Genomic DNA, 25,785 nt, shown 5'->3' with positions numbered 1-25,785 from the left:
TGCGCGTGCAGTGAGCCCCCATTCTCAAATGAGATGCGCGCGGCCGTCTGGAGGAGGCGTGCGCGCGCTTGAGGGGCTGCGGTCCCATTGACTATTCCGTCTCCCTGACAGCGGCAGCATCAGCAGCAGCGCGAGCTCGGTAAACAGAGCGAGCGCCGCGCGGACTCCGCCTTTGCTCCCATCATCCCACCCGAGAGCCCGAGCTCCGAGGCGGCTTCATCAACAAGCGCAAGACCCCCCTCGTCGACTCGCACTTATCCCGCGGATCAGATATGGACTACCCTTAACTGGACCTGGAGGGGAGAGGCAGGCGGGCGGGCGGGGGGTGGGGGGGAGAGAAACAGAAGAAAAAGCCGTATAGGAAGAGAAGCACAACCGTGGGTGCCTGCCGCAACGATGAACGGTTCGCCACGCTCGCGACAACCGCAGATAAGCCATCGGACTATGGCCTGAATAGCGGTTTACATAGCTGGGATTGTGCACCGATCATACAGGGGTAAAATATGTCCGCCTCGGTGGGGCCCCGCGGTGGCCCTCGCCCACCCACAACGCAGAGCTCCATGCCCGATCTACCGGACCTCAGTCACCTCACCGAGGAGGAGAGGAAAATTATCATGGCTGTGATGCTTCGGCAGAAGGAAGAAGAGGAGAAGGATGAGGCCATGCTCAAGTAAGACATCACGCTTTATAGGGAGCCTGTAGTATTCGTGCTGCTTCTGGAGACCAAAAGGCAAACAGCTTGTGATGGTTTCTGTAGGTGCATCTGTTTGCCATAGCCTACTAATAAAGCCATCAGGCTGTACGCCTGCACCTGAGCTCCAGTGTGTGTGTGTGAGTGTTAAGAGTGGGTGGGTGAGTCTGGCCATGTCCACTTTTTTCCAACCTTATGGACACTTGTCATGGATGAGCACTGCTATGTGTGTATTATACACATCACTATGAAACAAGCCTGTTAGATGTCTGATGAATTGCAATGAACAGCCAGGTGAATGGTCGCAGGTGTAGCTGTTAAAGAGAGAGAGGGGTGTGTCGACATGCAAGAACTAAATATCTACAAATCGATACACCCTTACACCTCACTGTGATGGATTAATTTCAGGCAGCACACGTGTCATGCCACATTATTAGTATATTTATTTGACTCATACATTTTTAATAATATTTTAGTGAGCGTTTTTTCTGCACTATAAACCAGTGTCAGGATTCCTGCCTGGTCACGACAATATTTCCGTGCCTCGTCATCATGACTGTCAGGATCCTTAACCCATTCATTGAAATCTTCACTGATTGTAGTGTGAGCACCACTTACAGCTTGGGTAAAGGCAGTAGTCATAGCTTTGTGTTTTATTAGATACTCTTAATAATAACTATTGTATAGCATATTTCATACAAAGAATTCAGCTCAAAGTGTGTTAAAATAAAAATAACTTATTACAATAGGGACCACTTACTTCATGTGAAAACTAGAAAAAATACCATCTGAAGAGATCTGATTTATGACTGGCACTTGTCAGGAATTTACATGTAGGATGGATTATAAAGATTTATTCTGAATTGTGGTTGACCAGTGTTGTTATGATGAGTGTAAAGATGTTTCTTGGCTTCCTGTCCACCTGCCATTTAAAGGCCATCATTGTTCATATTGCATTAGTTATTGGCCACCTTGAGATTTGAAATCAGATTTATGCATCTTAAATTGGTTTACTGAGTAGCTACAATCAATAACTTAACCACTCCTATATTTCTCATAGGAAATTATTATGCATTTATTTAATTTCTCAGCCCATGTGTATCTTTGTCACTAAATCGTCAAGATAAATGCATTGTTTTCAAATGGTTAGTACAGGTCAAATGATATACAGTTTCAGTCACACAATATTTCTTATAGAGAGGAGAAAAAGTCAGACCAACATAATAAACATAATATGATAAACAACCTCTCATTTTCATTTGCTGTGTGTGTTATGAGACAGTTTGAATGGTGAACAGTTCCTCAATCTCAAAGAAACTTCTGTCCTGAAGCAGAAGCTAGAGGTCGACCTCACAACGCTTTTGAGGCATTCAGTGGTACAACAATACTTTGTGTGCTAGCTTAAAGGGACAGTTCACCCAAAAATGTCATCATTTACCCATGGCATTACAAACCTGAATTACAAAACTTTCTTCTGTGGAATATAAAAGAAGACAGTTTTTTTTTTTTTATTCCTCTTTTGTGTTCCGCTGACAGAATGTTCATTTTTGGGTGATGTATGTTTAGAGAGGATACTAGAAAAAAAAACACAGCTAAGATTTCTGAGAGATTTACTGTCACTTTCTAAAATGTGTTTGTACAGAGAGGAGAAGCCCATACAAGCAAAAACAGTGAACCTGGTCGGGAACAAGAAACCACCTCAGCAGAACGACATCAGGTAAACATCTCTACAAAGTTTACCTGCAGTGAGTTAAACAGTCAAATGTTAGTGAGTGATAAACATCGTAGTGGCCATTTCCATGTTACGTAAGTCATTTTATGTTCTGACTGATGTTTCTATAAATGTCAGACAATGAGGCCTTTACAACTCTGCCACAAAATGTAGGACTTATACATGATAGTGAATGAAAGGTCAAGCTTTACCTCAAGGAGGTGTTCAATGCTGGTACTTTCTTGCAGCTGTAGTGTTTGTAAAGAATGAAGTTGGAGAGCATTGTCTGAAAATGAGACTACAGTATTGTGCATGCTGTTGTGACATTGTTTAATACTTTAAATTACTGCTTTATATGTTTTCAATCTTTTCTTTTAACTTGCTCGTTGGGGTCACGCTGAAGTTTGCGAGAGTGGCACTGTGTTGTAATTCAAAGCCTTTCTCACAGTCGCATTATTTTTCCCTGTAAAAACAAGAAAACAAATCCTGGCACCTGTGGTGGTGCTTTAGAGTGCTGACAGAGTAATATTTATGCTATGTTAAATTATTTATGCACACCAGTATTGCCCTGGTTCTCTCAGCCGAAGAATAAGAGAACTGCGGTGTGGTTCATATCAACAGAAAGAGTATTTCTCTCACAATCACTCTCTGTGGTCTCTGGAGGGGTCAGAGGATCATAAAAGGGGCAAGTTGGCCAAAGCACATCTGTTTCTGTGTGGACTTCCTGGATGTGGTCACTTGCGGTGTCATCAGCCTGACCAATAACTTGCTTCAATAGAGCTCTGCAGTGATTATGTATTTTTGTAGGCCGACCCGGAAGTTAGCATCACCCTAGTTCCCTTGACGAAAAACCCAGCTGTGTTTTTAATTGACTTTCGGATTATTATAGAAAATAAGCTGCGACCAAAAAAAGTTTATGATTCTTATGTGATAATCTTCACAAATGAACACAGCTTTTATGAATTTGGAAGCCTAAATACAGTGATCAGAAGTCGACATCTGAACGTAGGCTATAAACGAACTACACCCTTGGCCACATGACTTCATCGTCACCACCATTAAGCACAGATCTTATTTCAGCCATTTAATAATAATAATAACAAAACATTGACTTCAAGACAATGGAACTGGTAAAATGCAAAATAGTTCGTCCCACGTTTTAACATACAAAAATAATCCCTGCAGCATTCTATTGAAATGCAGTTGTGCTGTTTATCATTATCACTGCACCCTACCAATAGGCAGAATGTATTCGATCAGTTATACCTACCAGAGACCTCTGGCCTAGAAGTGTTGTAGTTGAGCAAGGGATTTAGAAGATGGGGTGTATTTGAGTCAGGTCTATTCTACTAAAGATCAAACAGAGAGTTGCTCTTATTGTAATCTTATTCTCTTGAGCCCCACTCCTCCTCTAGCCTTTGCTTCTGGCTTAGACACAAGAACTGACAAAAAGACTTTAAAAAGAGGAGGAATACATGAATAGATAAATAATTAAATGCACAGGCATATCACACAGTAGTGGCTTTTAATAGCGCCCTAGTCCATACATTAGCACCCACTGGAGAACAAGCCTTCCGAATCCATTTGCTCTCACCCACCAGCAGACCTCAGAAGGATGAGCTTGAGCTCACGGGTTGGCATGTGCTAAAGTCATGCTCCTAATTCTCCCGCTCCCACTCAATTACTCTCTTACTTGTTTAGTCAGTGGCCCGACTGCATTACACAGCGTGTCTTTCGCAGACCTCTGCATACAGATGCTGGAGTGGTCGTGGGTTTGATTGCTGTGCGTTTTATGTGACCTACTCAAACTGAGCTGCTTAAACTGAGTGATGCAGCTTAACTCTGAACTGCATTGGCATAATGTTAGCTGGGTTAGCAAGCAAGCTAACTTTCAATACTGTAATAAAAACTTGAGTAGCCTAGTTAATTTTCTGTGATGTTGCAATTTCTGCTGATTTAAATATACCACCAAGGTGACGTTATCTACAGCTTACTTAACATTGATGAGGTTTTATTGAAGAATATGTTTTTTTCTCTGATATTTAATGTGTCATATATTTATATTGATACATTTGACATAGATAGAAAGATAGATACTGTAGATAGAAAGATTGCAGTGCATCAGATAATGAGCGCTCTGAAACAAATGTTGTTTGAGTATTCTAATTAAATGTATGAATAGGCCCACATAAACATGTCAGCATATCCTGTTTAGAGTTGAATGCTGCTCTGAGAGGTGTGTGTGTGTGTTTGTGTGTGTGTAAATGCTGTGTGTCTTCACAACAAGGAGAGTGGGGAGTCCATCTGTTCCTCCAGTTGGTTAACTGTGCTAGGACACACACGCACACAAACACACACACACGCACATGCACACACACACTCACGTTCATTTCCTCACCAACTCACAGAAATATGCAGTCAAGTTGACAGGGACCCTTCACCATGCACTGCGATATTACACCCATCCTTGCATCCTTGTGTCAGCGACTCAGGCTGTTTAGAGCACAAATGTTTTGGTGGATAATCAGTCTGCGAATGAAGTTAGATCTTTTAACATATAGAAACACAGAAAAGTAAGGGAAATTACAGCTGGCATCTGTCTCCGTTTGTTGGGGAGTATGTTGCGAGCCAATTACACACACACATCGGGTATAGAACTTTCCCATAGCAGGGTCAGAGGGCACTTTTCTGCGGTTTAGGTTATGTTACACCAACAAATACTCTCTTGACATAATGGATCTGCTCCTGGCATTGGGTGGGACGAACTGGAACTACTGTAACTGTTATATTGTTTAGCACATAATGTATGTATTCTGGAAATTATTTAATATGTCTGTAAGCAATAATTCGATTTTAAGGATGATGATTATTTGATCCTAAAATGACTGGAGAGATGCAGGCAGCGGTGAAGAGTGAAGCATCGTTTGCTGTCTGGACGATATTTCCAGATCAGCAATGTGTCATGATCATTACTGCCAACCCTCCTGTGAGAACTTGTCCCATGGAGATGCCAACATGTAGCATGTGTAGGCATGCTGGGACACTTTCCTCGCCCAACACCTCCACTCATCTCAATTTCATCTCATTTTTTTTGTTTTGTTGTTGCTAAAATTATCTATCTTCTATCCAATGTCTGTCCTTTAAATGAGAGCTTTTGAAACTGAGAATTGATGGCAGTGTCTCTAGATAGCATTCCGTAATTGTTGGATCCAAAACCAATTTAGACCACAATAATTTTAGAATTATATATATATATAATTACAATTAAATCTAAGTACTGTAATTAACCTGTCTATAAATATATTTAATTCAGTACAAAGTATATTTGTGTATGCTTTGTATTTATTTACAACTTTGTGGTTGCCAGAATGTTACTATGCAGTCGCTAAAATGTTCTGATTATCTGAAGTTTTAGCATGTTGATGGTTGCTAGGTGGTCGTCAGATTGTTCTGGTTGGTTTCTAGGTTGGTTCTTTCTTTACTGGGCCAATTTAAAAGAAACCACACCCAAGTGTCTGTGATATTCTGACCTATAAATATTTTTGGATTTCCATCTTATTTAGAAGTCCCACAAGATGTACATGCTATTGCTTAATATGATGCAACATCACATGTTTGATTGTTATGATATTGGCAGAGAGCTAACATCTCCATTACCTCAGAAGTTTCTGAAGAATAAGTCATGTATAAAGTGTAGATTTAATTTGCAACTAAAAACAGACACTAAGCTCCACAACTGTGGTGAACTGTCAGCTTCAAGTTGTCTTTTTACTGCGTCTGCTTCTTCTGTCAGTCGTATGTTTTTTTTAATTAGCAGAGTCTTCAGTTAGTCAGTCAGTCAGACAGTCAGTCAGTGAAGTGTGGCACCAACACCTGGAGCTTCAGTTACACAGCACTCCCGTGGAGGAATGTGCATTCTGGGCTGTTCTGTAGGCACTGTTCTCTCTGTTTTCCTCGGTAGAGTGTCACTTTCCTCAAGCATCATCAGTTTTACTCCTGAGCTGGCCAAAAAGCTGTGGCTCTGTGTTCCTTTTGCATCAATGATTTTTGTAATCGCCCAGAGAGTTTATGCATCCATGCATTTGTGTAAAAACAGCATAAGCAGTTAATGCATGGCCTGATTAGAAAGTAACGTCATTGACGTGTTTAGCCGACTGTGTCCACAGCCATTTTTTGTTGTTGTTGCAGAGGGTTGTGTATTTAAGAGGGTTTTAGAAGGACCATGATGTCTTGGTTGAAGAGAGTGGGTTGTCTATTTATGGATGTGTTTTGTTTTAAATGACATGGCTGCCGCGTGTGCGGATCGGCATATGGACGTTTTTCCTTCTTTTCTCTCTATTTGCTTGTTTTCACCAACCCACATGGGACTGCTCCATCTGAGAGTGGATTCTGTCAGAGATTTACAGTCAGCCTAAACTGCTTTGCTATTGAAGAGTGTCCATTCTACCTTTCACACATCAATTCTGATATTTAGACAGTAGTGAGATGTTTCGCTGTATCACTATACATGTTTCAGGAAGCAGAATTGCTCTTTAGTTTACACTGATGCATACCCTTATATCCAGACTCAAATTGATTATTTTGTCATTTGTCTATCCTCTAAATGTATTGAACAGAAAGTTGGTGAACAGAAAGCTGTTGGACATCAGCACTCAAATAGGTAACACATGTTCGAAACTGGTTCATGACATCCTGATCAACAAATAGTGATAAGAAGGCAAAAATATGTATTGAATGTATTTTAAGTTGCTTTGTATAGAAATGTATAACAAATATGTAAATAAATGTAAATGTACATTAACATGCAAACATTTGGGGTTTGTGATTTTTTTTTTTTAAGAAATAATTTTACTCAGCTAATACTTTTATTCAGCAATGATGCATTAGATAATAATAAGAAATGTTTCTTGAGCACCAAATCAGCATATTATAATTATTTCTAAAGGATCATGTGACACATAATGATGCTGAAATCTAAGCTTTGCGATCACAGGAATAAATTACATTTTAAAATATTAAAAGACAAAACAGTTATTTTAAAATGTAATAATATTTCACAATATTACTGTTTTTACTGTATTTTTGATCAAATAAATCACATTTTGATCACATGATCCTTTAGAAATCATTCTAATATGCTGCTTTGGTGCTCAATAAACATTTCTTATTATTACCAATGTTAAACAGTCGTGCTGCTTCTTTGATGAATAGAAAGTTCAACATAATTTATTAAAAATAAATGTCTTTACTTCTTTCAAAAATATTAATAAACTTTTGAATGATATGGCTCGTGTTACAACCAGTTGCAGAGATGGAGGAAGCAGGATCTACGTGCAGCAGCTTTATTAAACAAAAAACAAACTTAAACTTTAACAAACGGATACTCAGGGACAAGATCAAGAGCAAATTAACAAGACACACCTGAACTGATATAACAGTCAATCGAACACCATAGAAACAAACAGGCAGGGGGCGGAGAAGACGCCGACAGTTCAGGGGGCCAGGGCGGATCCGACCGTTCAGGGGTGCCGGGGGAATCGGCCTTCGTGGCCGTGCGATCATGGCCAGGCTTGGCCACTACAGCCAGGGACCCATAGCCGCACTATGGGTTTAAGGGCTGGAGAAGACTCAGAAACAGGTTTAGGAACAGGCTCAGACTAAGGAACAGGCTCAGCCTCAGGAACAGGCTCAGACTCAGGAACAGGCTCAGCCTCAGGAACAGGCTCAGACTAAGGAACAGACTCAGCCTCAGGAACAGGCTCAGACTCAGGAACAGGCTCAGCCTCAGGAACAGGCTCAGACTCAGGAACAGGCTCAGACTAAGGAACAGGCTCAGGCGGCGTGGCGGCGGCCATCTTGTCCAAGGGCTCAGGCGGTGTGGTGGCGACCATCTTATCCGAGGGCTCAGGCAGCGTGGCGGCGGACATCTTGTCTGAGGGCCATATTTGCGAAGTCTTCTGTCAGCTTGGTTCTTTCCAAAAGTTGCACAATTTTTGAGAAGTTTCTTTCAATTTGATGTGTCATTCAAGTAGGGCTGGGTACCGAGTTCGATACTTTTTAGGTACCGACCGAATTGCCTCGATACTATCGAGTATCGAAAAATGACTTGTTTTTCGGTACCAGATTTCGATACCTAAGGGGTTAATTTGTCAACGTCAGTGCTAAAACAAATACACATGAAATGCACAACGACACGCCTAAATTCGCTCACGCACATACACGCAAACTCTACACACACGAGACGCGCGGAACTCTCCGCACATACTCTCTGAGACACGCGCGCGCACACAAACTGTCCACGCACATTCTCATGAGACGCGAGCACACACACACAAACTCGCGCACATACTCAATGACACGCAAGCACACACACTCACAATACCCTAAAGATGTGGAAAAGTCGATCAAAAGTGTGGCTACATTTCTCCAGGCTCGATGCCAACAGCGCGCGATGCAGTATTTGTGGTAAAATAATGGCTGCAAAGACGGTACCGCGACAGATATGATGAAGCCCTTGACAGTGCACGGAGTAAACATAAGAGCAGAAAGTTGCTGCGTCTTCGACTGGTAAATGAAGAGATACCTTGTTGATCACTCTGACTGTGTTTATATTGCAATAATGACCTACTGAATGTACACTGCCGTTCAAAAACGTGTTGGTCAGAATTTTTTTTCAGTAAGCATGCATTAAAGTGATCAAAAATGACCTTCCAAAAACTGGTTTCATATTTCAGCTTTGACAACACAGGAATAAATTACATTTTGAAATATATTCAAATAAGATTTTAAATTGTAATACTATTCCACAATATTACAAGTTTTACTGTATTTTTGATGAAATAAATTCAGCTGTGGTGAGCATGAGCTCTTTATAAAAAAAATATTTTGTACCTTATGTATATGTATAAGGAATATTTTGTTCCTTTGTGCTTTTTTTGTTCCTTTGTGCACTGACTAAGGAGCATGAGTCAAACTGAAAAAATAAAACCAAAGTTTTTCTGAGGTAATGTGTTATGTAATCTTGTTAAAATGGATTTCATAAAATTGGTATCGAAAAAAGTATCGATCAGGAACCGGTATCGAAATCAAGGTATCGGTATTGGTATCGAAATTTTTTGAGCGATACCCAGCCCTACATTCAAGTCTGTAGCATATAAGATATGCATGGAAATGTAAGCTTTATTCAAATCTCTAATGCTAAGATTAGTAATAGTGATGCTTGCCTTAGCACCCCGACAAATAATGCATTACATACAAATGCAATGGCAATGCCTAAAATCGTATAAATGTAATGCTTAGGTATCAAGCAAAGGACATAGAAAGGACATTGAGAACTCATAGACATACAAGGCTGATCTGTACTTACTAAAAGGGCCCAAATATTGCTCCACTTGAACTTTAGATGCTTACTAGTGTGTTTTGAGGCATATTTGAGTGTCAGACTGGAGCAGCGGTGACGTCCCTCCCGTCTCTTCCTTCATGTGTCTCTCAGCAGAAAGGAGAAAATGTCATTAGCGAGGCCTGGAGGCTCCTCTTGTCTGCTCACAGACTCGCTCTCTCCGTAATGTCCTCTTCCTGCTCCACAGGGTTAGGGCTCAGACTCATGGGATGGCTTGGGTGACAACCAGACCCAGGGTGGAGACATTAAGAAGCGGGTTGGGGCTGTAACCATGGTGTCTGTCAAGTACCCAGGGAGCGCTGACAAGCTCTGAAGACTTTATATAGATGTACCCTAGTGTTTCTTCTGTCATTCTCAAACACTCTTATGTTTTTTGAGTCTGCATAATGGAAATTGTAGCCTCAGGTCAATGTTACTGTGTTCAAATATAATTTGATATCATCGCCAAGCTTATTAACAAAGCCTGCATAGACCTTTTATTGAAATGACTGGCCAGGTATGAAGTCAGCAAAGCAATTGCAATACCTGACAGAACAGGAAAATGCAAATGACACAATGAGTGATGCGATAGTGCAAAATAACCACTAAATAATAAAGAACAACAAAGATAAATTGAGATTATGAATGCACACTTGCAAAGTATGAGGCAGAGTGGAGTTTAAAGCCTATAACTAACTTATGGAACTAAAAAGCCCAGTGATGCTAATACATTATCAGGGATTAGCAATTAGGATTTCAAATGTACTGTATAAAAATATATTGCTAAAAATTACTATTTATCATATTTGTGGAAAGGCAAATAAAAATCTGAACAATGGTCTGGTATTTCTATGGTTTATGTAAAGTTAAATCATTATTAAAAATATATTCTTGAGTATTTGCTTCTATAATTAATTCCTATTCTCATATATGATTGCCTGAGAGGCATTCCACATCGAGGACCATCTCATGATTTTGGAAGGATTTAGAAACTTAATTAACAGAAAACTGGGGTGTATTATAGAAATGTGTATTCACCATGACATTTTGGAATGTAAAAAACAATACATGATGCAATTATTTATTTTAATAGGAAAATACCATATACAGTCTAAGAAGTGTGCTCTTCGCAAACCAATTTACTTACATTTTGTAAATTACTTTAAATTATACATAAACCTATTGAGCCCTGCAAAAATATGAAATGTAAGTAACTCTATTTGAAGTTTTTGTTTATTGAACTGTTGTATTGCGCTCTTGCGCATGTAAAATTGTTAAAATTTGATCCAGTGTTTATGCTGTTGCTGGTTTTGTATAAGTGTGTGTGTGTGTGTGTGTGTGTGTGCATGCTGGCATGGGTTCTGCTCAAACTGGCTGCTGCCTGATATTACTATAATGCCAACTGGTGCTGCATGTGCATTTGTGAGTATTTGCACAGCTTGTGTTTACATGTATATGTGTGTGTTTAGCTTTATCATGCTATAGCCTGGTGTGTGTTTAATGCTGAGCCTCCGCTGGGCTGATCCTGTAGATGCACAGCTAGGCCATATGGATACCTTTATCAGGAGATCCCAGCATCCACCACTCCATTGCTACAGCTACTGCACATATTCTCCATCTGTTTCTTTCTTCCCACTTCTCTCCCCACATCCCTCCATCTCACACCTCCCTTTTTCCACCCACTCTAATCTGTTTGTAAATGGGTAATTCACAGCAGGGTAAAAATAGACATCATCATCATATCATGTACCACCCTAATTAACGATGGGTCTCTATTTTGCCAGGGGGCTTTAAAAGCCAACAGGTTTATTAAGTGTTTTCATGAGGTTAGTTAACTGAAACACTAGCCGGTCAAAGCTAATGCAAATGTCACAGAGGCTGTTTAAGGGGAAAAAGTAATGAGTTGGATTATTGACAGAAGAGAGTGGACACTTGAGTTGATGCCTCAGTAAACCCTACTAAGCTCACACATTTGTTTCTATATCCCATTCCCACTTATTATTTTCTGTCTTTGTTGAGTACAGGCTCTCAAGTTCGCGTTCATAATTGCATTACTGTAACCCTTGGAAAAATATGACCATATTTTTATTCCTTTCAGTTCACTTTCTCAGTGTAATGTCTCTTGCTTGTGAATTTGAAGCCCGGCTCCATTCATTATTAAAAGGATGCTGTCTAATTGGCACAGAGTTGCTGCCGTCACCAGGGGGTTCTGGGAAATGCTATTGTCCTGGTGGCACTGTACAACTCCTCCACTTGGCGCGGCCGTGGATGAAAGGCCTGCTGCTGATCAGGCCAGTTACGCTGTTCTTTTTTGAAACGAAGCTTTCTGAAAAAGAACAAGTTATTTAGCAAAAATTATATAAAGAAAAATTATAAATTTGAACTGTGAGCTTTTTGGAAAGTCCATACAAAAATGTTCTGTTGTCATTTATCTGCCCTCATGTCATTCCAAACCTGTGTCTCTTTCTTTATTCTGTTAAAACTAAAAGGAGACATTTTGAGTTGAGCAAAAATTGAAACAATTGTTCTTGTTGAATGTGAATATGCATAAAATTAAAATAAATAGGTCTGGAGCTTTCAAAGCTTAAAATTATGCAAAGGCATAAAAAGAATCACAAAAGTGGTCCATATGACTTTCTGAAGCCATATTTTAGCTTTGTAGGTATCTTTATTTATTGATAATCTTAAAATTCGTCCTTGCTCTCCTTGGTGTATTAATTAGAAAGGTATGTATGGTTTGCAACTGAATTGTTCTTTTGAGTCAGATCTTTTCAATGAATCATTTACACAAACCAACATTTGGTTAAAAAAGATCTGAATGATTGATTTGTTCATGAATCAGACTTGTTCGGTTATTGGGTTCACTCACTGTTGATCTGGTTACAGCAGTTCTGTAGGATTATCAATGAATAGCCATTTTTATTATAAGGACAATTAAAGAACCTTTTATAGAGTTATGTATACAAAATGTAATTGTATTTGATTAAATTATTTTATTTAATGAATGTCAAATCTGTATCTGCCTTGAGCTTATGAAGCTGATATGGCAATACAACAACAAAAACAACAACATGAGTGAATAACTGTATGACTTTAAAATTATGTAACACAGAGTGCATGGACCATGGTGCTTTTGTTTCTTTCTTTTTTTTTTGTTAGATTGAAAGCTCTTGCCGCCTTTATTCATTGTAATTGCATGGAAAAAGAGTGGCCTTCAAAATTTCTCTTTTTTTGTGCAAGAAAAGAATTCTTATGAGTGTGGAATGACATGAGGATGAGTAAACAATGACAGAATTTTCATTGTGAACGTATCCCTTTAAATATGTAAATCACAGTGATGGATTCATGTAACAGCTGCAGATTTCCACTCACTCGCTCACAGTAAAGGCTCTTGACAGCAAAAAGCTCTTAGTTACAAAGGGCTGGAATGAAACCCCAATAGGGAATCTGTGAAGGGGATTGGAAACTTCCTTTGGAAACAAAAAAAGGAAGTGAAATAATAAACGGGCAAAAGACAAGAGTGTGAAGGAAAGAATATTGAAGTTGGCTGGGACTGGCTTACTGGACTTTAGTGTTACTGTAGCCTTAAGAGCGCAGAGAGGACGTAACATCTCTCCCCTGACTCTCTGCTGCATCTCCAGTTTGGCATAATGAGGACACCGCTGTACACTTGCTTCTCTCTACCTGTCCTATGGGAGGCAGCGGCTGGTCATGTGACGTGCACAACACTCTTCTATGTGCTCATCATTTTTGTCATGTGACCTTCTCTGTGTTCTGTAACATCTAGTATCTCCACTGGGCATGTGATTGAGAGCACTGATATTTCGTAATGCTAGTTGGTGATTTGGCTTTCATATCAATGAGGTGTCTGTGGTGCGTATCTTGGCTTTAGCGGATTTGCATAGTCTTTGATTAAAAATGTAAACTCTTGTATTTAATTTAATTTGCAAGTCTTGTCATATAATGTATTGAAATGTATTTTTCCTGCAGTATGTATATTTGTCTGTCTCTTTATAAATGGGCGGACTGAACTATTTATATTCATAAACCCGTAGACAAAACTATTTTTCCATTGTTTAAATAGTGCTTAAATTTAATTTGTACACTATTAATATCCAACAGTATATATATCTATATGACAGGAGAATTTTTGAATTTTTTTCTTAACATAATGAACATTTCAACCACAGTGTCTTATAATAATTTCTTATATAATCTCTAATTATTTATTGTATTTAATATTGTTCCGTGGTGGAAATTACATTTAAAACACCCTTTTAATAAAGTGGTAGAATCTTTTGAATTTATAAGGTTAATTTCATATCAAGCATTTTAGTTATTATTATTTTTCAATATATTTTCTCACTTTTTGCATATTTTATCTAAATAACAGCTTGCTTGGAAATTGCGTATTTCATGTCTCATATTTTTGCTCCCTATAGGTAACCAAGTAAACTAACTTTTGATATGAATTTGATTGGGGCAATTAGTGTGAAGAACAGTTATAATTTGTGTAAAAAAAACAATTAAATAAAAAAGCTTTTTAAGCTTAAAATTATGCAAAAGCATCAAAAAAGTCACACAAGTGGTCCTTATGACTTTGAGGTTTTCACTTTATGCACACAATAATAGATATTGATCATAGTTCATAAATGTAATAATTCATTCATTTGTGAATTGTGATAGATGTTCAGATTGTAAGTAGAAAGCTGGGTCTAGGACAAAGGTAACACAATAAAATCTATAGATAAAAGACATTTGAGGAGTAGCAAAAACATTTAAAGTAGGTTCCAGACCAGCTGTAATTGTGACCAACATAAAGAAAAAAATAAATCTGTTAGTTTTACTAAAAATCAACCCATGGTTCATAAGTCACCATAGTTGAATGGACCAGATAATTTTCTATTTAAGAGGAAACACATGCTATATAGATCTAAATCTAAACATGAAAGAGTGAGATATGAAAGATCTCAAGAACAGCACAGCTAAGTACTCAAAGCCTACTGTGAGCAAGAACAGGAGAGCTCTTACTCGTGGATGCTTGTGTGTGTTTTAGCTGGAGACAAAAGCTAGTTAAAATCAGGTCATTTTCACCATTACAAGCATATGAAACGAAAAAAGAACAAGACACAATGCTGTAGAAAGTGCTGAAAGGGGGGGATATGGGAGGGAAACGGTACCGTAGCCTTGCCACATGGCTGGTCTGTGAGGTGAGCAGGGGGCAGCGCTGTCAACACTCTCCACAGTGGGGAAGTTCCGGTGGAGGCAGGACTCGGCCATGGCACTGCTCATGGTACCATATGGTGCCACTCAGAGGATGGCAACCCCCATCCTCAGTCTCAGTGCCTGACTGTGTAGAAATAATGGCAAACTGTACTGCAGCCAGTTCTGGAGAGCCAGACCTTGAGCATCCATGGCATTATCTGGAAAACTGTCAGAACCGGATATTTAAGCATCAGACAGAGAGGTAGGAAACTGTGAAGAAAAAGTCAGTGCTATATAATCTCAAAATGAATATCCATTTTTCATTCTGTACTTTATAACGTTGTGATACATACTTCACTTGTAGCTTTTGAAATGCTTGATTTTAGTTTTTAGTGTTTTATTTTTAAGTGAAGTGAAGTGACATGAAGGCCAAGTATGGTAACCCATATTTAAATTTTCTCCTGCATTTAACCCATTCAAGTTAGTGCACACACATTAGGGGCATTGAGACACACACTACATGCCGTGGACACATACACCCGGAGCAGTGGGCAGACATTTTTGCTATGGCACCCAGGGAGCGATTGGGGGTTAGGTGCCAGTCGTTTCAACAGACAAAATATTAATTTAGACAAAATATGATATACTATTATAATGGTCGTTTAACAGCCATAATATAAAAAGAGTCACTCAAGAAATGGAGTAACATTTTGTTTTAGTCCTCTCTCGCAATGGATATTTCCCTTTTTAAACCCTCACTGGGCCAAACAGATGCATTTCCATTGTGGTGACTGTTTTTCAATGTGAGAACAGCAAAATCAAAACCCCAAATAATTCAGTTAATTTGAACCCCATTTATTTTAAGGTGTTTGTCTGCAGAAATCAATCATGCATGGATCTGGAAGGGGGGCTTAATTTCTAAATTGGAAGGGAGTGATTTTCTCACTATGTTCCTGATGCTTTCATAGGGGATACTTTGATGGATTTCCGCTCACTTTCAAACATTGATCTCCAGGTGATGAGATAAATTATTCTAGTTTGGCCTCAGTGACTTTGGTCCCCTTGTGAGAAGTGGAAGTCAGCCATTGCTGGATTTATAAGCAAAAGCCTTTTAAAAAAATGCAGTTAAACAGCTGTTAAATGCAAAACATGAGCGGCTGCCATATCGTAAGAAGCCTTTAAATTCATTGAACCAATAGAGTGAAAGTGCTTCGTTCATTTAAGAGGCTAAATTTAGCCCATTTTTTATCAAGACTTGAGACCGCTTCTTTCTCACAGGTACTTACGATAGGTACTTATGCCTGGCAGCATAAAGTGCTGCCCTGTTTGTCATTCAAGAAAATGTTAAGAGAAGGAAGAGCTGTTTTTTACTTTGGGGTTTCCTTGTCTTTCATGCTATACAGTATATAATAACATATGTTTGTCCACAGCTATCCATGTTCTCAAAATATTTATATACAAACATATACGTACATGTAGGCTATACAGTAGTGCATGTACCTGATTATTGACAGACAATTTTTTTTATATTTCATGTATAATTAATACTTTTATTCAGCAAGGATGCATTAAAAAGGTAAAGACAGAAATAATATTACAAACAATCTTATTAAAGTTAAGCTTGCACAAAAATATTAAAGGGTTAGTTCACCCAAAAATGAAAATTCTGTCAGTAATTACTCACCCTCATGTTGTTCCAACCCCGTAAGACTTTTGTTCATCTTCGGAACACAAATTAAGATATTTTTGATTAAATCTGAGAGCTGGCTCACTCCTCCATAGGCTTCTAAGACACTATAACTTGCTGGCCCAGAAAATGTATTAAAGACATCGTTAATATAGTCCAAGTGACTCCAGTGGCTCAATCTTAAGTTTATAAAGCGACGAGAATACTTTTTGTGCGCAAAAACAAACAGACTCAAAAACCTCGAGTCTTTTCACGTAGTGTTTAAGCGTAGCGCGTCTGTGTTAATAGTGAGCCTACGTGGTGACGTGCAACACAGACGCGCTACGCTAAAACACTACGTGAAAAGACTCGAGGCCCAGAGAGAAGGAAATGAAAAGTGGAATAAAGTCGTTATTTTTGTTTGTTTTTGCGCACAAAAAGTATTCTCGTCGCATGATAAACTTAAGATTGAGCCACTGTAGACACTTGGACTATATTAACGATGTCTTTAATACATTTTCTGGGCCAGCAAGTTATAGTGTCTTAGAAGCCTATGGAGGAGTGAGCCAGCTCTCAGATTTAATCAAAAATATCTTAATTTGTGTTCCGAAAATGAACGAAAGTCTTACGGGGTTGGAACAACATGAGGGTGAGTAATTACTGACAGAATTTTCATTTTTGGGTGAACTAACCCTTTAAACAGCTCAAGTGTTTTCAACAATGTTAATAAAAATAAATGTTTCTTGAGCACCACATTAGTATATTATAATGATTTCTGGAGGACCCTGTGACACGAGAATTAATTACTTATTAAAATATGGTGATTTTAAATTGTAATAATATTTATTTACACTATTTACTGTACTTTTAATCAAATAAATTTAGCCTTGGTGAGCTTAAGAGACCCTTCAAAAACATGAATGGAGCTGCTAGTGCTTGTAAACTGCATTTATGGCTCCATCACAGGCTGCCAACGTGCGCTGTTCCCTCATAAATGCACATTTGTCCCGGTGTTCGCCGTGAATGATGTTGAATTTACACTGACTCAACCTCAGCAGTACTTTCACTACATCTCTGTCCCTCGTCTTTCCTTTCATACAACATCCTGGCACAGATAGGGTGGATTTATGCCCATGTAGGGAGCCGTGGGGCCTAGCGGACATGATAAATGGGCCAGCGTGTATAGGCCCGACCAAAGCCTCCGCAGGAACGCTGCGCACAGCCAATGAGTTACAGTTGTGGCTCCTGTCATGGTGTGCGTTAGTACGAGCGACTGCTGACAGCTGTTTAATCACAGACGTTTCCATGTGCTCGCCCGACGACATCAGCAGCCTCTGAGACCAGCTGTCATAAAGTAGGGGACAACTCGGCAAAACTGCGCCCCACCTCCTGCGTCTCCAAGCCAGCTCTCCTCCGTGTCCCCACACTTTACCACATTAATTAGAGCTTCCTCATACCTTAATTACTCCAAGTTCTATGCTAATGCCGGAGTCCTGTGTGAATTGCCCGTCGTTTTTTTGCAGACTCTCTGCCTGATTTGCATTTCACAAAAGGTTTACTTCTATTCCTGGATGAAAGGGAGAGAGAGAGAGAAGCAAATGATTTGTGATGGGGAAGAGGGGTTTGTGCTAGTAAAGTAAAGCTGTGGTTCACTTTCAAATAACCTTGTGCTTCACTTATGGGTCTTTGTTTTATGTGCTGTCTCAATTATGGCAAGCCTGGGCTGCTTTCCTGAATATCATTTCCTGTTCAGAATACAAAGCACTTTCATGTGTTCTTTTACGGTGCCAAGCTCAATGTTTGTCTCGGTTTCTCATAAAAGTATTGAAAGATTATTATTATTTTTTTTAAATAGTGCTGCTCAATTTCATCTCAATGTTGACTTTGTGCTACAGTAGCTATCAGCTATCTGTAAATGAAAGCTTTAGCGTAAGTTCTGCCAGGAAGACTCAATTGTTACGTCACTTATTACTTCTCATCTAACCAATCGTGATCTAATACTCGTAGTATAATCTGAGTTCGCAGATGCTGACGCCAACATTCACCTACATCCTCCCCACCACCACCAGGATGGTCCCTTCCTAATACCTCCCAGGGGGTCGGGTGCGCCCCTGCCTTCGTCTTTAGGCAGGATATGCAGATTCCGTTACCCTCGGATTGCAAGCTACGGACGGGGCCTACCCAAAGAACTTTATAACTCAATATTTGCTTGCTGGGCTGTTAATAAATGTATGCTTTGCTACATTATTTTGCCTCGCGAGTCTTTCTGGTAGAACTAAAGGTCATTGCGGTCTGAAAGTTCTTAATACTGAACAGAGAAGAGCACTTTTTTGTTAGATTGCAACCCATTTCAAGCCATTGGGAATTATAATGTAGCCTTTTAACAATTATACCTTTAGCAAAGAAAAAAATATTGTATTATTTTTTTTAAATATCTTGTTTATTTCTCCTAAACAGTAATGATAATTAACTGAGGTCTCATGGAGGCTCTTTTGGTTCACAGCTTTTCACCATTGTTATTATTTCAAATTGTAATATGGTTGATATTGTTAATATTGATGCCTATTTGTCTATTAGTTTTGTCTTTTGTTTTCATTTTCCTTTCGTCATTCCATTAAAGAAATAGCAATAGAGATAGATTAGGAGATAAAATAAAGGAGGGGAAATTAAGTATAAATTAGAAGATATAAATGTCCTATTTATTTCTAATATAATTATATTAATATTTTATAGATATGTTTCTTTTGTTTTTGCACACTACTGTATATATTCTTTTAATACAAACAGTTACGCACAACTTTTTCATTTGTTTGTCTGTTGCATTCTGTTTTCCCAAATTAAAATGGCACCTTTGCTAAAGTAATGTATAGTATTGTACTGAACTCTATTAAGTCTCTTTGGCTGTGAAAAAGCGACCTCTGAGACACTTGCAAAGAAACATCAACTGATTTTGTTTTGTAATTGGAACATCTTGCGTGCACCTTGTTGCTTCTGTGTTGGAGCTTGTCCTTTATGTTAATCTTTGACCCATAGGACACGTTCGCTGGTGCCGGTGTTGAGGAACAGGAGAGCAGTAGGGGTGCACAGGGGGAGGGAGACCGGGGTTAGGGCTGGGGGCAGGTGTTGAAATCATCTCGTCTTTCTCTGGGGCACGTTCTGCATGGCTGGTCACGCATTCATCACCTTCCGTAGGTAGCATATTCTTTTAACTCTCTATGTAGGTTGCTTATTTTTATATACGTCATATCGTCATGGCGGAGGAGTCTGTGAGGAAGACCTCTTTAGCGTAAGTAAAGCTATGGATAGATTCCTGCTTGAGACCTTTGTGCTGTTTAGACGGGGACTGGATATGTGTTGTGTGTTTCATGTCGCTAAAGAAAATACATCTTATTTTGTATATTACTTACTGTTTTGTTTAGATAGTCTTTTTTGGAAGGCGTTCATGTAGTCTGCAAGCATTCTGTGAGTGAATGCTTGAGATGACCCTACATGGTGGAAAGAACATTAGACTGAAAGAAAGATTGAGAGAGCTGGAGTGTGAAGGAAATATGAGTTTTTAGTCAGTTCATTAGCTTCAGAATAAAACTGCCTACTAACAACATACTCTCCCAACATACCTTAAATTTGGATTTGGGATTTCGTCAGAGCTATATATATGTTTTATTTGGTTCTGTCCTGTGAGATAAAAAAGTAGATCAATCATTGAACTTGCTGACAGATTAGTCAGTTTTAACATAACTAGCAAAGAAATGTTGCCTTGTGGGAGAAATATAAAAGTTTAAGAATTAGTCATTGAAAAACCCATATCGACCATTAATCTGAATAAATAATATTGGAATTATTTTAGGAAAAACTAAAATTAAATAAAATAAAATTGTGGGTTATTGTTTTCTTTTTTTAATTATTCTTTTTTATTTATTTAAATATTTAATTATTAAATATAAATAATAATAATTATTATTATTGTTATTTTTATTTGCTGGTGAAATGTTACAAATGTTACAATGTTAAAGTAAAATTTGCAAAAAAAAATAGACAGTTTTCTGGTGAAATGTAAAAAATTGGGGTTTATAAGATAAAAATGTAAAAATTTGCTGGTAAAATGTTAAAACAGGTAGGTGGCGGTTAGTTAAAATATAAAATGTGGCAATAAAATTTCAGGATTATGAGGTAAAAATGTTAAGTCTGGTAAAATGTTAAAAGTGGGGCTTATTAAATACATTTCTTTTTTGATTTGCTGGTAAAATTCAGGGAGATGGGGGTAAACATGATAGTTTTTCTGGTTAAAATGTTCAAATTTGAGTGTTATTGGGTAAAAATGTTACATTTGCTGGTAAAATTAGGAAGCTATTAGGTACATTTTTTTAAATTGGCTACTATTGATTTTGAAATCAAAATTATATAAATTGAAACTAAATTATACTCACAGTCGATCATGTCCTCTTTCTTTTTCTTCATTTCCCCTCCCCTCCCAGTTTGCACCAGCAAGTTGCCAACTACAAGGAGCAGGTGAGGCGGATTGGGCCGGAGCCCCCCCAACAGAGGCAGCAGGGCCAACACAAGGATGACGCCCCCACCTGTGGCATCTGCCACAAGACCAAGTTTGCTGATGGCTGCGGAAACCTGTGCTCATACTGCCAGACTAAGTTCTGTGCCCGGTGCGGGGGAAGGGTCTCTCTGCGTTCCAATAACGTAAGTAACTCCTACATCGTGTGAGTGGTCAGTCCGTGCTTCTTTCGACCTGCATCTGCAAACATTAGGAAGAGACAGGGAGTGAAGAGCGCTGGGTGGATGAGAGAAAGGTTAATTGGGCATTAGTCATAGGAGATGACGCTGCTGGTCACCAGGGGGTCGCCGCACACCCATGCTGGGATGCCCAAGTCGGCACTGAGTCTCCACAGGGGCAGCCTTACCACGCAAAGGGAAGCACCTGAAATGGTGGGCCACCTCCTGGAGTGTGATATTTACCTTCGCTTTATATTCCTTCCACTGCATCCAGAGTGCTAATTAGTGTTCACTTATAATGAATAGTGTTGGGAGTCAACAGAAGGAGAGTAGGGAGTGAGGTCAGTGAGGTGAAGATGGGGGTAAATGTAATTATTAATAACACACTGACTTAGTTATGGATGTATCCACTTGTGCATTTGTAGTAAATATGTACATTTCTATGGTTACACAATGAAGCCAGGCCATTTCTACTGGAACCATTGTCCAAAAGTAACTTTTTGCCATACCCATTTTTTTGTATACTTTGTTGTTGTTGTTGTATAATTTAATGAGAAGTATTTGTTATTGTGCCTATGAAAAATGAATAATCTGTATTTTTGTCATGAGTCAGTTCGAAAATGGATATTTAGTTGAATATGCTTATTTCCCCTACTTTTACATTTAAATTACCTTTGCCGTCATCCAAACACTCACTGTGAGTTATTTTAAAAATCGCTAATATTTTCATAACACTGTTAACTCTGCATAATGTTGTGATACCTAAATTCAGTTGGAACAATACTATTTAATTATAGTTTTTAGTGTTTTATTTTTAATTTAGACAATATAGTATAGAATTTGGTTATCATCTTAAATAATATCTGCTTATTGGAATAATGTCATGTCTATTTTTAAGTCAATTTTCCACTGAGAAAATCATTTGTTGTCAGTCAGGGTCTGACTGTCACCTTGTATTGAGATGTAACTCCTGTATCATTACATTGCAATTCTACTGCAAGTATACTTGCGAAGACTAATTTTACCTACATTTGGCACTTGATGAAATTAATTTCTTAACCCTGTCATTTAGATTTGAGAATGGATGTGAGAAAGCTCAAATAGGGCCAGTGTTGGTTTTGGTGTTCAGCTGCTCTTGTCTGTGTCCGAGAAGGAGGCAGAAATCACATATGTTCTGCAATGAAAGTGAAGTCTCCATTGGTATCGGATGGGTGCTGCCCTTAGGTTAGTTTTGCTGAAATGAGCGCATGTTGTTTCTCGGATTCCTTTGGCGCATGCTATTAATAAGAGTGGCAGGCTTGATAATGGAGTCGCTAGATGCCTGTAGGTTAAACATGGAGAGCTACACCTACTCAATCTGGTGGATTGTAAAGAGTAGCTAAAAGCGATGAAGTACACTTAATAATTCTGTTGCTATGAGTATAGCATGAGTTGGTCCAAGTGAACAGACTTGAAAAAGTTCAATGCACCTTTTACGAAAATTCCTACCATTTAAAGTGTAACTTCGCAGATTTTCTTTGATTTTCGAACCCGCTTTGTATTGTTACAATATTGGTAGTATATAAATGAACAATGCTTAGAATGCTTATTATCAGAGAATGATCGTTTACTACGGAAGCGTATTGCATTCACTTGAGGAAAATAATCTACTCTTTTTTTCTGAATTAACTAGTTAATTATCTAAAAATTATGAGATAATTTTTCTTGAAATAAAATGTATTTGCTCTGTTTTTCTGAATTATTGAGTTAATTATCTCAGAATTGAGATCATTTTTCATAAAAAAATATTTTGTTCTGTTTTTCTGAATTAACGAGTTACTTATCTCAGAATTACGAGATAATTTTTAATGAATAAAAGTTTTTGCTCTGTTTTTCTGAATTATTGAGTTAATTATCTCAGAATTATGAGATAATTAAGTCATTAATTCAGAAAAACAGAGCATATATTTTTTATGAAAAATTCTCTCATAATTCTGAGATAATTAACTCAATAATTCAGAAAAACAGAGCAAATACATTTTATTTCAAGAAAAATGTATCTCATAATTTTGAGATAATTAAGTCATTAATTCAGAAAAACAGAGCAAAAACTTTTTATTCATGAAAAATTATCTCGTAATTCTGAGATAATTAACTCGTTAATTCAGAAAAACAGAGCAAAAACATTTTTTCATGAAAAATTATCTCGTAATTCTGAGATAATTAACTCGTTAATTCATAAAAACAGAGTAGATTATTTTTCCTCAAGTGAATGCAATACGCTTCCGTAGTTCTCCATGCTACTTGGACGGAGAAATTCATGCTTACTTGAATGCGTCATCCGGCGGACTTTTGACAGCTCTGGAGCTTTCGTGAAAACTACAGATTTTTACCTCCATTTGATTTTACATTTTTGTATCCCCACTCACGGACAGTGGGATCGACAGAGTAATTAACAACAGTTATTGTAAGATATAGGTTATCAGCAGAGGTGTAAAGAGTACCTTATACCATACTTGAGCAAAAGTACAGATACCTTACAACAAAAATGACACCATTACAATTTACAAGTCACCAAAACCAATACGACTTGAGTAAAAGTCTTATATTGTCTGATTTTAACAGTACTTAAGTATTTTACTTGTACTGAATGTAGGCTTAAAGAGACATGTCAGTGAAAAATAAGAAACAGTTGAATTGAGAGGAGAGCAATAACGTTTATTTTCTAAAATCGAAATAAAACTGAACTCCTCAATATTGCAATAAATCAAGGTCGACACAACAGCCTCTTAAACGTCTACAGACAATCAAGACTATGTTTAGCTCAAGTGCTCAAACAAGGCATTAGTAAACCGATATCCTTCAAAAAGGTCTCTTCAATATAACGGATAAATAAAATCATGGTAAGTAAAATGAAAGCACTAGATGTGCTTTTTGTTTGGCTGCAGGCATGTCCTCATCTCATATATGAAACACCTGCGATTCAGCAACTACCTGCTAATGCACTCACATTAAGCTATGTTGACAAGTTTGGATGAGTAAGGGCAAAACTCACAAGAAATAGGTACCTTCAATGCCTTAGATGGCGATTTCACTTCTTTTATAGCAGAAATAAACTGCTGGAGAAATAGTTAGGTGCCATGCAAAATGTAATGAGTAATTGCATTACTCTTCACAAATGTATTGGAATAAAGAGTACATATTACTTTTTCAAAAATGTATTCAAGTAGAGAGTAAAAGTTGCGAAGTTATATTTGATACTCTGTAAAACTACAAAGTTGCCAAAAAGATACTTAAGTACAGTAACTAATTACATTTACTCAAATACTTTACACAGTAAATTGTATCGTACTAGAGTAGGTCTACTCTTCAAACAGCATTATGGTAAATGGCAACAGCTTTCTTATCTGTACATGGCGATGTTTTGTTCACTATGAACAATGAGCAATCTACAAATTCTATAAAGGAATGAAAAAATCATACAGTGTGCACACCTGCCTTGATTGTGCATTTGTTTATCAGTGTACAGGTGTATTAAGCTATAATACAGTAGTAGCATTTTAGTGTCTGTGTGTATGTAAGTATGGTGGCTCTGAAGCAGTAGGACCTACTTAGCAGATGTTGTGTTCTTGTTTTCAGTGACCCATGAACTACCTTTATTCTCACTGGGAATCATTCATGGGGAAATTTAGAGTAAATATCAGTGCAAAAGGCTGCACCTCCAAGGTTTGCCCTGTGGGTGGCAACATACCTGCAAATTTACACCATCACAAAGTGCACACTTGCATGATCTCTCCTTAAAGATTAGTCAGGAAAAAGTGAATAAATCCAAAATATTTAATGTAAAACTTTCCAAGACATTTTTGTTTTGTAACTGGACAATACAAGTGGTATTTTGATGGCTTTGATGCTGCTGATGCCAATGTAGATCTGTTATTTGCTTATTATTCCACTATGGATCTAAATGGTTTGTTTTCATATCTGATTGTCATTTCATACTTTTCTCTCTTGTTCTTTCCCACCATCGACTGACCATCCTGTTTCTCTCTCACTGTGATGCCCTGTGATGCTGGAGAAGAAGGAGGACAAAGTGGTTAGCATTTTCTATTCTCTTTGTCACTGTGCAGTTTGAACTCTTATCTTTTCTTACCTTCGTTCCCCTCATTCACACACAAGCTCCTCAATGGATCTATGTTCTTTTGAGTTTTGCTATGTTAATTAGTAAAAACTTCGTTATGGCTTATTTTCATGCTACCTGCACAATTTTTATGTGTATGGAAGCACGTGCAACTTGATTCTGTACAAAAAATGTTGGAGCTAATCTGCTTTCTTACTCTCATGAGGATTGTGTTTAAAGTTTTAAATTGATCAAAAGTAAAGACATTTATAATGTTACAAAATAGTCACAAGCACCAAATCAGCATATTAGA

The 25,785-nt window shown here is 38.1% G+C and overlaps 1 protein-coding gene across 6 annotated transcripts in view; it reads left to right on the top strand.

Moving 5' to 3' along the window:
* The first annotated feature begins 66 nt into the window (after positions 1 to 66).
* rims1a (regulating synaptic membrane exocytosis 1a) overlaps positions 67 to 25,785 on the top strand; it is a 78,238-nt gene continuing 52,519 nt past the window's right edge. For 3 of the 6 annotated variants that reach the window (XM_084392089.1, XM_084392091.1, XM_084392090.1), the window contains exons 1-4: positions 68 to 670; positions 2,334 to 2,408; positions 21,127 to 21,343; positions 25,431 to 25,448. In XM_084392089.1, the coding sequence (XP_084248215.1) occupies positions 504 to 670; positions 2,334 to 2,408; positions 21,127 to 21,343; positions 25,431 to 25,448 (477 nt within the window). In that variant the 5' untranslated portion in view covers positions 68 to 503. Of the gene's footprint in view, positions 671 to 2,333; positions 2,409 to 21,126; positions 21,344 to 25,430; positions 25,449 to 25,785 lie in introns of all 6 variants that reach the window. The other 3 variants (XM_084392087.1, XM_084392092.1, XM_084392088.1) reach the window with 3 other exon arrangements.

Source organism: Rutilus rutilus, assembly GCF_951802725.1.
Source record: "Rutilus rutilus genome assembly, chromosome: 20".
NCBI classification, from domain to species: Eukaryota; Metazoa; Chordata; class Actinopteri; order Cypriniformes; family Leuciscidae; genus Rutilus; species Rutilus rutilus.
The sequence above is the reverse complement of the archived record's forward strand: the minus strand, read 5'-3'. Positions and strand labels throughout refer to the sequence as shown.